Genomic DNA, 14,933 nt, shown 5'->3' on the forward strand with positions numbered 1-14,933 from the left:
TCCTTGTTTAATTTCCACCCATTGCTTCTTGTTCTACCTTCAGGTGCTTTGGAGAACAGCTTGACTCCCTTTACTTTGTGGCAACCCCTGAGATAACAGAACACTGCTATCATGTCTGCCCTGGTCCGTCTTTTCATTATTTATTTATTTATTAATCAGATTTGTATGCCGCTCCTCTCCGCAGACTCAGGGTGGCTAACAGCAGCAATAATACAATGTAAACAAACCTAATATTTAAGTTAATTTAAAAACCCCAATTTAGAAACCAATCATACATACTAACATACCATGCATAAATTTTATAAGCCTAGGGGGAGGGAAGTCTCAATTCCCCCAAGCCTGACGACAGAGGTGGATTTTAAGGAGCTTAGGAAAGGCAAGGAGGGTGGGGGCAACTCTGATATCTGGGGGGAGTTGGTTCCAAAGGGTCGGGGCCGCCACAGAGAAGGCTCTTCCCCTGGGTCCCACCAAACGACATTGTTTAGTTGACGGGACCCGGAGAAGGCCAACTCTGTGGGACCTAACTGGTCGCTGGGATTTGTGTAGCAGAAGGCGGTCCCTGAGATAATCTGGTCCAGTGCCATGAAGGGCTTTATAGGTCATAACCAACACTTTGAATTGTGACCGGAAACTGATCGGCAACCAATACAGACTGCGGAGTGTTGGTGTGACATGGGCTTATTTAGGAAAGCCCATGATTGCTCTCGCAGCTGCATTCTGCACGATCTGAAGTTTCCGAACACTTTTCAAAGGTCGCCCCATGTAGAGAGCGTTACAGTAGTCGAGCCTCCACATGCCCAGTTCTTGCAACCGTTCTTCATCAACAGTGCTATGACGGAGTGATCCTTACCCTAACATTGATTTCGTTACCTAGTCGGATCATGAAACATCTCCAATGGTTTCAAACAACATGAAAAGGAATCAGCCAGGTGGCGTGTGGCCAAACGCTCTAGATTTCAGGAGCCAGGAGGAGCATTTACTGTTAATGAAATGGCTGAAGAGTTGGGAGAGAACGATCGCTGCCATTTCCTCTTTGCTGAGTCCAGTTTTGTTGCCCGCTCCAATTTTCCTTCTCTGCCCTTTCCAGGAAAAAAAAATTCAAAACCAAGGCAGGAGGAGGGGAACAAGGGCTTAAGACCCAACAAAAGGCAGCGTTGTTACATCCAATCCTGCCCTTTTTTTTTTTTGGTAATGACCCCGTTTGCTTTCCAAGCAGTTCCACTGACACCAAGGGGAGGGAGGGGGGCATTTCCTGGGAAGCGTGCCGATCCGTCAAGAGCCCCCAAGGGGCAAATAATCTGCCTAGGAAGCTTTTTAGTAGAAAGAGCGCAAGGGGAACAAACGTCCATTCGGCTTACCTCGTTTTCCAGAGCGTTTTGCTTCCGTGGACTCTGGGACGCCTTGAGCTTTGGAAAGAAGGAAAAAAGAAATGGCTGAAGCAGAGGGTAAACGAAGGACAGGGTTAGAAAGGAAGAGGGCGAGGGTGATGGTCATTGCAGTACCAAGGGTGGACATTGGAGAGGGTTTTCTTTTCCAGCAAAATTGTGTTTGAGTGGTATGCGTATTGTATTGTATTGTATTGTATTGTGGGTTTTATAATGGAGTGTTTTTATTGTTTGTATTTGCAGAAAAAACAATTGCTGCCAACCTGCCTTCCATTGAGGACCTGTATACTGCACCAGTCAAAAAGAGGGTGGGGAAAAGACAGGGTTTGGAAAACATTATTTGCAGAGAGTAACAATGAAAGAGCTTGCAAGCTGGGAAGAGCTGGGAAGATTGTTAGCACCTGGTTAGGGGTGGGGGGGGGGAAGCTACGTTCAGAACATAAGACACATCCAAATTATCAGCCTCTTTTAGGAAGGAAAAAGGTGCGTCTTATACACAAACAAATACAGTAGGTAACATCGTCAGTGTTCGGAGGCAGCACTGGCAGGGAAACTAACTATGGGCCGAGGGTCTTCCTTTTCTAACTGCCCAGGCTGGGGGGGTGGACAGGTGGCTTCAAGGTGGCCCTTACCTTGACGAAATCAAGAACCGCTTCCTTCTGAATCTGTTTCGTCTTCCGCTTCTCCTCCTCGTGGTGCAGGGCCGCCTGCTGCGCTTCCCTCCGCGTCCACTGCATGAAGAGCTCGTGCCGTTTGGGTGGGTCAGCCTCTGCCGCAGCGTTCTGGGGGGAGATAGAGAGAGAGAGAGACAATGTACAAATTCTCTTTACAAACCGATGGTGAGACCCCACTTGGAGTCCTGTGTACAGTTCTGGTCACTGCACCTCAAGAAGGATAGAATGGAACTGGAGAAGGTGCATCTGACCAGAATATCTCCGGGACCACCTTCTGCCGCACAAATCCCAGCGACCGATTAGGTCCCACAGAGTTGGCTTTCTCCGGGTCCCGCTGACTAAACAATGTCGTTTGGCGGGTCCCAGGGGAAGAGCCTTCTCTGTGGTGGCCCCGACCCTCTGGAATCAGCTCCCCACTGAGATTAGAATTGCCCCTACCCTTCTTGCCTTTCGTACATTCCTTAAAACCCACCTCTGCCGTCAGACATGGGAGAATTGAGACATCTCCCCCGGGCCTATACAATTCATGTATGTTATGTTTGTGTGTATGTCTGCTTTAATAACGGGTTTTTAAATGTTTTTAAATTATTAGATTTGTCTTGAATTGTTTTATTGTTGTTGTGAGCCGCCCCAACTCTACAGAGAGGGGCGGCATACAAATCTAATAAATAAATAAATTAAAAAAGGGCAACAAGAATGATGAAGGAAATGGAGCCCCTCCCTTATAAAACCAGGTTGCAACGCCTCGGTCTCTTCAGCCTTGAAAGACGGCGTTTAAGGGGGGACTTGATCTAAGTGTATAAAATCCTGCATGGGATAGAAAAGGTGGATAGAGAAAAATTCTTTATCACACAATACTAGGACGAGGGGACCCTCCCTAAAGGTCATAGGTGAGAAAGTGAGGACAAATAAAGGGAAATATTTCTTCACCCAGAGGGTCCTTGGTTGATGGAATTCCCTTCCAGAAGAGGTCGTGACAGCTGTCAGCCTGGATAGCTTCACGGCAGGATGAGACAGATTCATGGATGACAAGTGTATCATAGGTGGTTATTGAAACGGATGTCCATGTGCCGCCTCTTTGTGGGTTGAGGCAGGCAGGGGTCCCTTGGGTCCCATTTGTTGGGAGTCGAGGGAAAGGGAGGGTCTTGCCTTCTCTTTCTGCTCAAGATCCCCATGGACAATTGGGGGGCCACTATGGGACACAGAATGCTGGACTCAATGGGCTTTGGCCTGACTCAGCAGGGCTCTTCTTAGTTTCTTATGTTCAATGAACTGAGAGGAAAACCGCAAGCCACGTCCTTCGGAAGTTGGCCGAGGGTTGCGTGCGAAAGAAATCAGTCAAACACCACTTACCTGATTGTGAGCATTGGACAATGACCCATGGGCCGGAGCAGAGTCTCGGCAACCCCTGGAGGAAGAGAGGAAATTATGAGAGGCAGGAGAAATGTAGGTGTTATAACTCTACCTTGCGCCAGATGTTCCACAGACTGGAACATGTTTATCCAGGCTCAAACTCAACAAGACTGAGTGGCTGTGGGTTCTCCCTCTTAAGGATCATACCATCTGTCTGTCCTTGGCGATGGGGGTGCGGGGGAGAAATAACCCCCTCGGATAGGGTTCGCAACTTGGGTGGCCTCCTAGATCCTCAGCTGAGATTAGATCACCATCTCTCAGCTGTGACTGGGGGGGGGGACTTTTGCACAAGTCTGGCTTGTGCCCCAGTTGTGACCCTACCTAGATCAGGAGGCTCTTTGCATGGTCACTCATACCCTCATCACCTCACGTCTTGACTATTGCAACTACAGTAGTACCTCTAGATACGAGTTTAATTCGTTCCAGAAGGGAGCTCGTATGTCGAACAACTCGTATCTGGAACAAATGGCTTTAGACTTTGTTTTTCACCTCCGAGATAATCAGAAGCAAGGATTCTTGCGCCACCTAGTGGACGCTCGGCTCGTATCCCGAATTTGAGCTCGGGTCTGGAACAGAAATTTCTCTCCCCTCGTGGCTCGTAACTTGGAATACTCGCATGTGGTGCAGCTCGTATCTAGAGGTACTACTGTATTGTGTGTATGTTTTCTTTTTTAATAAGGGGTTTTTAGTGACTTTTAGTTATTAGATTTGTTATATATTGTTTTATTGTTGTTGTGAGCTGCCCCGAGTCTACGGAGAGGGGCGGCATACAAATCTAATAAATAATAATAAATAATAATAATAAATTGCCTTTCGTAAACTCCTTAAAACCCACCTCTGTCGTCAAGCGTGGGGGAACTGAGACATCTCCCCCTGCCTAGGTAGTCCTAATGCATGATATGACTGTATGTATGCTTTTTATATTGGGGTTCCTTGCTTTTTAGACTTTTTAAATGTATAATTGTTATCTTAGATTTTAATTATTAGATTTGTCAGTATATACTGTTTTTGTCACTGTTGTGAGCCGTCCCGAGTCTGCGGAGAGGGGCGGCATACAAATCTAATTAATAATAATAATAATAATAATAATAACAACAACAACAACAACAACAACAACAACACGTGCTACATGGGGCTACCCTTGAAAAGCATTCGGAGACTTCAACTGGTTCAAAATGCAGCTGGTGTACCACGGTACACACAAATGCTCGTGTAAAAGACGAAGAAACCTTTATCTGGCGTGAGCTGACCTGGTCAGTTTTCATACTGGTGCCCAACTGCATATTTGGTATGTATGGTTGGTTTTTATATTAATGGATTTTTAATCATTTCTAATACCAAATTACTATTGTACACTGTTTAATTGTCGCTGTTAGCCGCCCTGAGTCTCCGGAGAGGGGCGGCATACAAATCAAATCAAATCAAATCAAATCAAATCAAATCAAATCAAATCAAATCAAATCAAATCAAATCAAATCAAATCAAATCAAATCAAATCAAATAAATAAATATTTGTAATAAACAGCCATCTTTGCATCCTTTAATTTAGAACTTCGCTTCTTCTAAATTAAGCCTCCCAAATCCTGGCTCAGGACTGTGTCCCCGTCGTTACCATTTTTGGTGAGGGGATTAAAAACCTTTCAACCCCCTGGCTTAAATTCCTCCCGCGCTTTCCCCAACCTCTGCTGCATCTGGATCAGGTGTGGAGGACGGAATTTATTTATTATTTCGATTTCTAGGCTGTCCTTGTCCCGAGACTCAGGAGAGCCCTCCCATCTTAAAGCAAAGTGTCCCATTCTAATCCAAAGGGAACATTGTGTATTAAATCACCTCTTCTGTTCCAAGGGACTGAGGAATCACTTCTCAAAGCCCACAAGGCCAGCTCCCCACCCCCACCCCACCAACCTCTCTAATGTGGTCACCATGGAAAGCTCCTAACACATTAAAAAGCTGGGAACAATATTGCCATATATGGAGAAGGAGAAGGCATCCCTGCAGCTGGGAGAGGAACTCTTTTGTTTCTGCCCCGAGAAGAGCCGGTCCCTTTAAGGTGGTCAGATTGTGGCAGTCACATCTGTGGCAGAGAAAACGCTGACCGTCTTTTGAATGGGCCGAAGTGAACCGTCATCAGCTTGGTCTGAGGCATGGAGGGCCCACACACCTGCCCCCCTTCTTCCTCCTTTTAATTTAATTTAGGGGTAACCTCATGTAGAGCGCATTGTAGCTCATTGTTGATGGATTTAACTGCCCAAGGAAGTCTTTCTCAACTTGGTCACTTGGAAGATATATGAAATTTCAATTTCCAGAATTCCTCAAGCTGGGGGATTCTGGGAGTTGAAGTCTACACGTCTTTAAGTGGCCAAGGCTGAGACGCTGCCCTAGGGAGACAAACCATGTATTTATCAGTTGATACAACAGCCTGTCTATATTTCTGGACCAAAAAACCCCCCACCACGGTAACACATTTCTCACCTATATAAAAATAAAAAATTCTCACCTATTTTGATGGAGGTATTTTCTTGCATCTTCCGACCTAGGAAACTCTCGGTTGTTTGTAGGTTTTATGGGTGAACCCTTCATAAAATCAGGGGGAGAAATAGGATAGTACAATCAATATTTAAGAACATTTAAAAAGCTCCCCCCTCAGATTTTTGCCACAGCTGATAAATAAATCACTGCAATCGTTTAACTGAATCACACAATCATTAAATGACTCTGACACAACTCTCCACGTGGACTTTGCATGTTGAAAGCAGTCTGGGAAAGGCCGGAAAAGGCCAACGCTCTAATCGGTCGCTGGGACACGTGAGGCAGAAGATAGTCCTGTAAATCTGGTCCTAAGCCATGTAGGTGATTATAGAGTTTTAGATTTATTTTATTTATTTATTGGATTTGTATGCCGCCCCTCTCCGTGGACTCGGGGTGGCTCACAAGAAACAAAGAATACATAATAAAACAATTTGATCCAATTAATAATAATTAAAAGACTTTTAAAAATCTTAAAAATGAAAACATTCAATTAACATTCACTCAATCAATAATTATAGGTTGGTTATAGGTGATATAACCATTGCTCGGGCTTTTTCAAATTTCACCTGACTTTAGTGCAACCACACAATAAAAGTTGTTTGGATTCAATTCAATGGAGTCCAGAGTCTTGCTTTCCTGGGGGGGTCCCTGGGACTGGTCTGAGGAGGAAGTGGAGGTGTATGGGCTCCTTGGTGCTCCCTGAGCTTAAGAGATTTTCAGGCATTTCATGAACTAACTGGGTAACATCAGCAGTACAAAATGCAGAGGCCATCAAGAATTTCATAACAGTTCTTCATAAAATTTATTTGATTTAATTCCTATGAGTCCCATGAGATTGGGCGGCCTATAAGTCAAATAAATGAAATTAAATGTAAATGCTTCGACACTGGAAGTTTTTAAGATGATGCTAGATAACCATCTGTCTGAAGTAGTGTATTTTTAAAAATAAATATTTTTATTGATTTTTTACAATATAAGTCTCACACAACATAAAACAAGTGTTTTGTGTATTGTGCCCACCACCACAGAAACATTCATACCCCACCACCAAATCGGGGGTGTTTCTTGTATACTGTAAACCATTTTAACCCAAGAGCAAAGTATCTATTTACATATTACAAAGTGATTCCAATTTTTTTCTTGTAGCTTGGTCTCGGATTCTACTCGCCATATATCATCTTCCCTTGTCCCATCGGCCCATCAGTTGTCGCAAGTCAGTTTCATTAACCAAATCCATCCTTTTATCCATAATCTCAAATTGAATGTGGTCCACCATGTACCGGTACCAATTTTGTATTGTCCATTTTGTCGCATCCTTCCAACCCAAGACTATGACCGCCTGAGCGCTTTCTATTGCTGATTGTTTTATTTCTCTAAATTCTCCCATCGCATTGCTTTTGACTAATACTCCCATTTCCTTAGTAATTATCCATCCCATATTTAACATCCTATTAATATTCTCTTGCACTTTTTGCCAACAATTCAGCACTACCGGGCATTCCCAAAACATATGCATAAACACTCCTTTATCTTGGCACCCAGGCCAACAAATACCCTTAACATTCTGCTGAAAGTATGTGAGTTGAACGGTAATACCACTTATGTAATATTTTCCTTCTCATTTCCCTAACTCTTGTATTCTTAGTTTTCCTTATATTCTCCACTATATATTTCATCTCTTGCACCTCTACTTGTATCTCATTTTGCCACCATTTAGTCAATCCTTGGATCACATCCCCATCTGACTGCCCTAACATCTTATATATATTACTTGCTTGCGCCTTGGTACCCTCACTTTTTTCTCTTATTATTTTCTCTAACTCTATCTCCTCCCTAAATAGTGCTTCTTTATTCTCCCTTTCATTCAGATATTTACATTTTGCATTTGTTTGTAGCCAAGTAGTGTAGTAGTGTAGATTCTCCTGCCCAAGCAGGGGATTGGACTAGAAGACCTCCACGGTCCCTTCCAACTCTGTTGTTGTTGCTGTTATGATTATTAAATTAAAATGGCAACAGCATTCTTCCATTCTCCTCTCGGAGAAAGGAGTCCATTATTTTTTCAATCATGGCAGACATTAAAATACAAACTTGTGCAGTGGACCTGCTTGCTGGACTGAAGTTGAGCCCTGCTCTGCGTAGGCGCTCAGATCTCACTTGGCACTTTCGACTCACAGGCGGAATTAAAATAAGCTGTGTAAGATGATCCTAAAATGGATTTGTTTATAACCTACTGGAAAAACTTTTTCCCTTCTGCCGCAGCTGCTCCTGCGAGCTAGGGTTTCCCTCAACATCAGAGCTGGGTTGGCAAATGGCCGGACCTACAACTGCCCTCAGCCAAGTCCTCGACGCCGAGTCCAAAATTTGCTACCACACGCGCATGTGTCTGCACCCATTCCCTCCCTTCCCAGGCATGTGCTCTCCCCACTGTGCTGCCCCTGCATATGCGCACAATCTTCCCGTCCCCGCACATGTGCACAGACCTCACTGAAGCCTGCAATGGTAAAAAACCCAGCAAACCGGAAGTTTGGACAATGGACTTCCAGTTTGCCCGTTGGGCCACTTTTCACACTCTGGGACTTCAGGAAGTTTCCCCGAAGCCTCCCGAGTGCGAGAAACAGCACAGCGGGCAAACCGGAAGCCTGTTTTTCCAAACTTTCGGTTTGCCCATTCGGCGTTGGGGTTTTTTTTTTTGCACTCTGGAGGGTGAAAGGGCCTTCCCCAAGGCCAAAAACCAGCTGTCCAGTGTGTGCATGCGTGCTGGAGCTGACATCGGGCAACGCCTCGGGTGCCTTCTGATGTGGCTCAGCCTGTCACCTGTGGCATGTGTGCCATAGGTTCTCCATCTGGGGCCTAGAAGATCTGTAAGATCCCTCCTAACTCTGTTATACTTACTACTAGTAGTACAACAGTCCAGTGGGCGAAGCGGTGGAAGTGATGTGTCGGTGCCTGGAGGCTGTTTGGATCTGGATGGGTGTCAACAGGCTCAAACTCAACCCTGACAAGACGGAGTGGCTGTGGGTTCTGCCTCTCAGGGACAATTCCATCTGTCCGTCCATTACCCTGGGGGGGGAGCTACTGACTCTCTCAGAGACAGTCCGCAACTTGGGCGTCCTCCTCGATCCACAGCTCACATTAGAGAAACATCTTTCAGCTGTGGCGAGGGGGGCATTTGCCCAGGTTCGCCTGGTGCACCAGTTGCGGCCCTATTTGGACCGGGACTCACTGCTCACAGTCACTCCTGCCCTCATCACCTCGAGGTTCGACTACTGTAACGCTCTCTACATGGGGCTACCTTTGAAAAGTGTTCGGAAACTTCAGATCGTGCAGAATGTGGCCAGAAGAGCTATCATGGGCTTTCCTAAATATGCCCATATCTCATCAACACTCTGTGGCCTGCACTGGCTGCCAATCAGTTTCCGGTCACAATTCAAAGTGTTGGTTATGACCTATAAAGCCCTAAATGGCATGGGACCAGAATATCTTTGGGACGGTCTTCTGCCGCACAAATCCCAACGACCGATTAGGTCCCACAGAGTTGGCCTTCTCCGGGCCCTGTCGACAAAACAATGTCATCTGGCGGGCCCCAGGGGAAGAGCCTTCTCTGTGGCGGCCCCAGCCCTCTGGAATCAACTCCCACCGGAGATCTGGACTGCCCCCACCCTCCTTGCCTTTCGCAAAGTACTGAAAACCCACCTATGCCGCCAGGTTTGGGTGACCTAATTGACCCTTAGCTGTTTCATTTTATGTACGGTTTGTTTGGATAATATGACTGTTTTTATAATGGGTTTTTATAATTGTTTTTAATGTTAGATTTGTGCTTTGTATTGTTTTGTGAGCCGCTCCGAATCTTCGGAGAGGGGCGGCGTACAAGTCTAATAAATTATTATCATTATTATTATTATTATTAACAGTGGGTTGCTCCCAGTTTGACCCGGTAGCATCAGCAGCAAGAGGCCCCCTTGCCAACCCGCCCAGGACATGAGCACAAGTACAGATGGGTAGCCACTGGTTTTAGAACCCACTCCTGCTGTACTACCAAGGACCCAGGTTCTGCCAGATCTCTCTCTGTCCGGAGGCCAGGCTTGGCAGGCCCCAGAGAAACATAGAAGACTGACGGCAGAAAAAGTCCTCCTGGTCCATCTAGTCTGCCCTTATACTACTTTTTGTATTTTATCTTAGGATGGATCTATGTTTATCCCAGGCATGTTTCAATTCAATTCCTGTGGATTGACCAACCACATCTGCTGGAAGTTTGTTCCAAGGATCTACTACTCTTTCAGTAAAATAATATTTTCTCACATTGCTTCTGATCTTTATTTATTTATTTATTTATTTATTTATTTATTTATTTATTTATTTATTTATTTATTTAGATTTGTATGCCGCCCCTCTCCGCAGACTCGGGGTGGCTCACAGCATAACAAAACAGTTTGTAACAAATCCAAATATAATTTAAAACATTTAAAAGAACCCCATTTTGTTAACAAGCATACACTCAAACATCCCATACATAAAATGTGCATGCCCGGGGGAGGTGTTTCAGTTCCCCCATGCCTGACGACAGAGGTGGGTTTTAAGAAGTTTACGGAAGGCAGGGAGAGTAGGGGCAGTTCTAATCTCTGGGGGGAGTTGGTTCCAGAGAGTCGGGGCCGCCACAGAGAAGGCTCTTCCCCTGGGGCCCGCCAACCGACATTGTTTAGTTGACGGGACCCGGAGAAGGCCCACTCTGTGGGACTTAATCGGTCGCTGGGATTCGTGCGGTAGAAGGCGGTCTCGGAGATATTCTGGTCCAGTGCCATGAAGGGCTTTAAAGGTCATGACCAACACTTTGAATTGTGACCGGAAATTGATCGGCAGCCAATGCAGACTGCAGAGTGTTGGTGAAACATGGGCATACCTAGGTAGACCCATGACTGCTCTTGCAGCTGCATTCTGCACAATCTGAAGTTTCCGAACACTTTTCAAAGGTAGCCCCATGTAGAGAGCATTACAGTAGTCGAACCTCGAGGTGATGAGGGCATGAGTGACTGTGAGCAATGAGTCCCGGTCCAGATAGGGCCGCAACTGGTGCACCAGGCGAACCTGGGCAAACGCCCCCCTCGCCACAGCTGAAAGATGGTTCTCTAATGTGAGCTGTGGATCGAGGAGGACGCCCAAGTTGCGGACCCTCTCCGAGGGGGTCAAGGATTCCCCCCCCAGGGTAATGGACGGACAGATGGAATTGTCCTTGGGAGGCAAAACCCACAGCCACTCCGTCTTATCCCCCAACTAACCTCAGATTGTGCCCCCTTGTTCTTGTGTCCACTTTCCTATTAAAAACACCTCCCTCCTGGACCTTATTTAACCTTTTAACATATTTAAATGTTTCAATCGTGTCCCCCCTTTTCCTTCTGTCCTCCAGACTATACAGAGTGAGTCCATGAAGTCTTTCCTGATACATTTTATGCTTCAGACCTTCCACCATTTTTGTTGCCCGTCTTTGGACCTGTTCAATTTTGTCAATATCCTTTTGTAGGTGAGGTCTCCAGAACTGAACACAGTATTATTCCAAATGGGGTCTCACCAGCGCTCTATACAGCGGGATCACAATCTCCCTCTTCCTGCTTGTTATACCTCTAGCTATGCAGCCAAGCATCCTACTTGCTTTCCCTACCACCCGACCACACTGCTCGCCCATTTTGAGACTGTCAGAAATCACGACCCCTAAATCCTTCTGAAGTTTTAGCTAACACAGAACTGCTCTCCCTCTAAAACGAGATGGAAACCACCGTGTCTTGGGCCTTCCAAGAAATGCCCATATCTCACCATCACTCCGCAGACTGCATTGGCTACTGATCTGTTTCCAGGCACAATTCAAAGTTTTGGTTATGACCTATAAAGCCCTACATGGCACAGGACCAGATAATCTCTGAGGCCGCCTTCTGCCGCACGAATCCCAGCGACCGGTGAGGTCCCACAGAGTTGGGCTCCGTAGGGTCCTGTTGACCAAACAATGTCAGCTGACGGGAAGAGCCTTCTCTGTGGGGGCCCCAGCCCTCTGGAATCAGTTCCCCCCGGAGATTTGCATTGCCCCCACTCTCTTCACCTTCCGAAAGAGTTTAAAAACTCATCTTTGCTGCTAGGCCTGGGGTCATTAGATCTTCCCCCCTGACCAATGAATGTTTTCTGTATGATTGTTGAATGATTGGTTTGATACGTTTTAGAATTTAATGATTGTTTTAATGTATAATTAATTTGATTCATATTATTGTTCTGTTTTTGTACATGCTGTGAGCTGCCCCAAGTCCTTGGAGAGGGGCGGCATACAAATCCAAATAAATGAATGAATGAATGAATGAATGAATGAATAAATGAATGAATGAATGAATGAATGAATAAATCATGGTTATGCCTTTCCAGCATGGCTGAGCTTTCTCAGTAAGACCAATAGTGACAGCAACAGCATTTAGACTTATCCAACACTTCCTCGTGCTTTTCCAGGCCTCTCTAAGCAGTTTACAGAGTCAGCCTCTTGCCCCCAACCATCTGGGTCCTCATTTGACCCCCCTCGAAAGGATGGAAGGCTGAGTCCACCTTGAGCCGGTGGTGAGATTTGAACTGCTGAACTACAGCTAGCAGTCAGCTGAAGGAGCCTGCAGTGCTGCACTCTAACCAATGCGCCAGCCCGATCAAAACCCAGTCCGCTTCCTTAGTCAACCCTCACTAGTGTCTAAAGTTTCGCTGCAATGCCATTAATAGAAGGTCTAATTTACGTCTGCATTTAATTATATTAGCCACACAAGACAGGGCCATCCTTTTTTGCATTCTCACATTTTTCCGTGAAAACTAGCTGGAGAATCGGGACAGGAAACACTGCAACCACTGTCGCCTTCCCAAGCCAATACCCTCAGGCCAATACCAACCCATAAAACCGGCATTTGTTCCAATTTACATTCTAAGAATAAACTCTATAGCTGATTGAATGCCTCTGTTTCTCGGGAAGAAAAGCCAGCCTTTACCGGTAGAAGAATGGCTTTTATTTCAGCTTTTCCTGGGGCACTATGGGTTGACGGAGGCTTGTGACCCACGACTGGAACCTCTTCAAAAGTTTTACTAGAGGTACTCGTCAACTGGCAACACTCAGTGACCGTACAAAGTTATGATGGTCCCTTTGAGGAGGACAGAAAATTGGTCCGTCACGCAATGAAATGCCAGTTTGATCTAGCTGTTAAGGCACTAGGCTAGAAACCAGGAGAGGGTGAATTCTAGTCCTCCCTTAGGGACGAAAGTCATCTGGGCACTTGGCTAGAAACGTCCTTCCTTCCTTCATTCCCTCCCCCTCTCTCCCTCCCTCCCTTTCTTTCTTTCTTCTTTCCTTCCTTTCCCTTCCTTCTCTTTCTTTTTCTTTCTTTCCTTCCTTCCTTCTTTCTCTTTCTTTCTTTCCTTCCTTTGTTTCCCTTCCTTCTTTCTCTTCCTTCCTTCCTTCCATCCTTTCTTCTCTTTCTTTCTATCCTTCCTTCCTTTCTCTTTCTTTCTTTCTTAATTTCTTTCTTTCTTTCCTTCCTTCCCCTTCCTTCTTTCTCTTTCTTTCTTTCTTCCTTCCTTCCTTCCATCCTTCCTTTCAATAGGCTTTAGACTTATCTACCACTTTCTAGTGCTTTTACAGCCCTCTCTAAGCGGTTTACAGAATCAGCCTCTTGCAAACCCCAACAATCTGGGTCGTCATTTGACCCACCTCGGAAGGAAGGAAGGCTGTGTCAACCTTGGTCCAGTAGTGAGATTCGAACTGCTGAACTACGGCTAGCAATTAGCTGAAGGAGCCTGCACTCTAACCCCTGGGCCACCCCAGCTCCTACACACAAAATCAAGGGGGGCGGGGAGGTAGGTTCACTTAACAACCAAGCCATAACTTAAGGAAGTGGCGAGAAAGGTCATAAAATGGGACAAACTTCCCTTCGTAACTTTCTCATTGAGCAGCAGAAATTTCGTACGCTCGATGGGGGTTCATTCAGCTGGGGACCAGTTTGTAAAAAATTAACCTTGTTCCTTTTTTTCCTAATTAAAATTCATCCGGGGTTTTAAAAATCGAAACAGACGTCGGACACATGCTCATTAAAACCATCAGGTGGAGAAACATCAACTGAGTTGGCGGCCAAGGGACAGCATGCGAAGGACCCACTCACTGACCCAGGCCCACAATTAAAAAAAAAGGAAGCGTCACCTCGTGAGAGACTCGGCGATGTTCAATATAAGCCATGAACTGAGTGCTGAGGCTGTTGGACTCCGGACATTTGGCCTGCCTCACTTCTTCCTCCTCTTCCTCAGTGGCGCAGCTGTCAATAAAGTCGATCTGATCCAGATCTTGCTCCACTGGACACACGGAAGGGAAAGAGTTATATAACATCAGGCACATTCAGAAGAGCCAAGTCTCTCTCTCTCACACACACACATACAAAAGGAAGTGGGGGAATTATTTTTCTCACAGAAGCCCCCCCCCCCCCTTTCCAGGCTTTGACATTTATTCAGCGTCAGATTAAGAAATCTTTAGCTCAACACTGGCTTTTTTATCACCACCGCTGCAACGTCCTTAAATGGATTCTCCCTAAACGGGAATGCTGCCAAAAGTGGAAACTTTCCACCCTGAAAGATAAATTTCGTTCCCTGGAAGATAAAATGGGAGGGGGGGGGGAGATTAAACCTCCCAACTACTGAGTTGGAAGCTTTAACCGCTACCCGTGAAACCAGAAGTGAAGGTTTTATAGCAGTTCTAGGGGGCGTGGTACGTATGCAATCTTTGCTTTGGCACAGAAGAATTCATTTATTTGGGAGTAACAGGTTTATCACTTGGGTGGCGATCCTAAAATTATGTTTGACCGAATGCGATTGAGCTAGGTTGTTGTTGTTGTTGTTTTAAAATCATCGGGATTAAACAATCACTTTTCCCCAGGTTTTT

The 14,933-nt window shown here is 45.6% G+C and overlaps 1 protein-coding gene across 6 annotated transcripts in view; it reads right to left on the reverse strand.

Annotated features, from left to right (window-relative positions):
* LRCH3 (leucine rich repeats and calponin homology domain containing 3) overlaps positions 1–14,933 on the reverse strand; it is a 128,813-nt gene that overhangs the window by 32,300 nt on the left and 81,580 nt on the right. For 4 of the 6 annotated variants that reach the window (XM_070753823.1, XM_070753822.1, XM_070753821.1 and 1 more), the window contains exons 9-13: positions 14,202–14,350; positions 5,970–6,046; positions 3,413–3,467; positions 2,018–2,167; positions 1,359–1,406 (exon numbers count right to left, since the gene is read on the reverse strand). In XM_070753823.1, coding sequence (XP_070609924.1) covers positions 1,359–1,406; positions 2,018–2,167; positions 3,413–3,467; positions 5,970–6,046; positions 14,202–14,350 — 479 coding nt within the window. The remainder of the gene's footprint in view (positions 1–1,358; positions 1,407–2,017; positions 2,168–3,412; positions 3,468–5,969; positions 6,047–14,201; positions 14,351–14,933) is intronic. The other 2 variants (XM_070753826.1, XM_070753825.1) reach the window with 1 other exon arrangement.

Source organism: Erythrolamprus reginae, chromosome 5, assembly GCF_031021105.1.
Source record: "Erythrolamprus reginae isolate rEryReg1 chromosome 5, rEryReg1.hap1, whole genome shotgun sequence".
Taxonomy (NCBI): domain Eukaryota; kingdom Metazoa; phylum Chordata; class Lepidosauria; order Squamata; family Dipsadidae; genus Erythrolamprus; species Erythrolamprus reginae.